Here is a 1,601-nt window from a genome sequence, read left to right on the forward strand (position 1 = left end):
TATATATTCACATATATATGTCTATGGCAAGTAAATTTCTTTTATTCTCATTGATAAATTACAGACATGGGTATCTATGAACAAATGCATACACACGCATTTATAAATACACGTGTGATATCCAAATCATAGAAAATGTCTCACTTAATAATCGAATTTTTTATATTTATCAGAGAAAACATTGTCAAAATGTTGAAAATTATTTTGATCTAAAGGCAAGAGCGCATAATTAACGTAGTGGACAAGAAACTACATTAACTAGAATTACAAGATGAGGGATTTAAAGAAAGTAAGTCAGAAGTCAGGATGCGATTACATATGCGTAGAAATCGGTTAGTGAAATAAATTCAGAAATCGCTAAATTAAAAATTCATCTTCACATTTAAATTACATGGGAATAAAGTCAGGCCTAACGTGAGAAGGAAAATGGGCAATTAAAGATATATTATAAGGATATAGACACAGAAAGAGTATATGAATACCAATAATTAAGTTTTTCTTTTCTATTATTTTCAAACACATTCATACATACGACTATACGTAGAAGTACAGACGAACAGATCTTTAGGAATATATAATTATATTGTGATATACTGACAAAATTGTTAAGCTGCTTTGATGTGCAGATGCCTTGTATAATCCACTTATTATGTTTTATTTCAGTTCGGAGCTCTGTGTTAAAGCTAACTGTATAAGACCAAAGCAAACAAATTTCTCCCAGTTAAGCTTCTACACTTACAGCGCTAGACAGTGGGGGGAGGGAACTATTATCAACATGGGGTATTGGTATTGTAGGATCATAATGAAAATTTCTGAGATTTTCAATTTTTTATCCATTTATTTATTTTTAATACATATACTAAAATCAACGAACCTCATAAAATGAAGGCATTTCACAACAATTCAAAGAAACACTTGCACTTTAAGGGGTTGTGTACAGGTTTGACGGACTGCCGCCATTAGCGCCAAAGCCGCCACTTCCTCCATTCACTCCTCCAAAGCCACCTCCAAATCCTCCATTTCCTCCTACTCCAACTCCTCCAAAGCCTCCATTTCCTCCGGCACCGGCTCCTCCATTGCCTCCAAAGCCGCCTCCAATACCTCCGGCTCCAACACCGTCGCCTAATCCTCCAGCACCAACCCCAACACCCGCTCCGACACCCGCTCCGACACCTCCGATGACGTCACCACCAGCTGCACTGGCAACGCTGAGAGCAGTCTCAAGATCTACTCCAAGAGGAAGGGTTGGGTTTTCTCCTTCTTGGTAGTTCACGAAATAGATTTCTGGGTCGGAAGCTGGATGAGGCGTAACCTCGATCACTTGTTGACTTTGCTCTTCCTGCTTATTCAGAACATAGACAATGTTTTCTTGCCTTGCTGGAGGAACAATGATGGGTTCAGGTGGTGGAGCAGCCTCAGGAACGCGTACGAACAGGATATTGTGTTCTACCTTGGGTGGTGGCACACTCGGAGGAGGACCGCCTGGGCCCTTGGGTACTTCAGGAGCATCATATATGTACACTTTTCTGGTGATGACGGGAGTCACACAAGATCCATCCACGTGCAGAATTTGTCCATCCTGACAACCACCTACAGGGCCA

At 40.2% G+C, this 1,601-nt stretch overlaps 1 protein-coding gene across 1 annotated transcript in view; it reads right to left on the bottom strand.

Moving 5' to 3' along the window:
- Positions 1-770: 770 nt before the first annotated feature.
- LOC119587547 (ATP-dependent RNA helicase A-like) overlaps positions 771-1,601 on the bottom strand; it is a gene marked incomplete at its 5' end in the record, with an annotated part of 1,004 nt that continues 173 nt past the window's right edge. The window contains one exon of the mRNA XM_037936268.1: positions 771-1,601. This exon is cut by the window's right edge and continues 173 nt beyond it. Within this exon, the coding sequence (XP_037792196.1) occupies positions 923-1,601 (679 nt within the window).

This window comes from Penaeus monodon, chromosome 22, assembly GCF_015228065.2.
Source record: "Penaeus monodon isolate SGIC_2016 chromosome 22, NSTDA_Pmon_1, whole genome shotgun sequence".
Lineage (NCBI taxonomy): Eukaryota > Metazoa > Arthropoda > Malacostraca > Decapoda > Penaeidae > Penaeus > Penaeus monodon.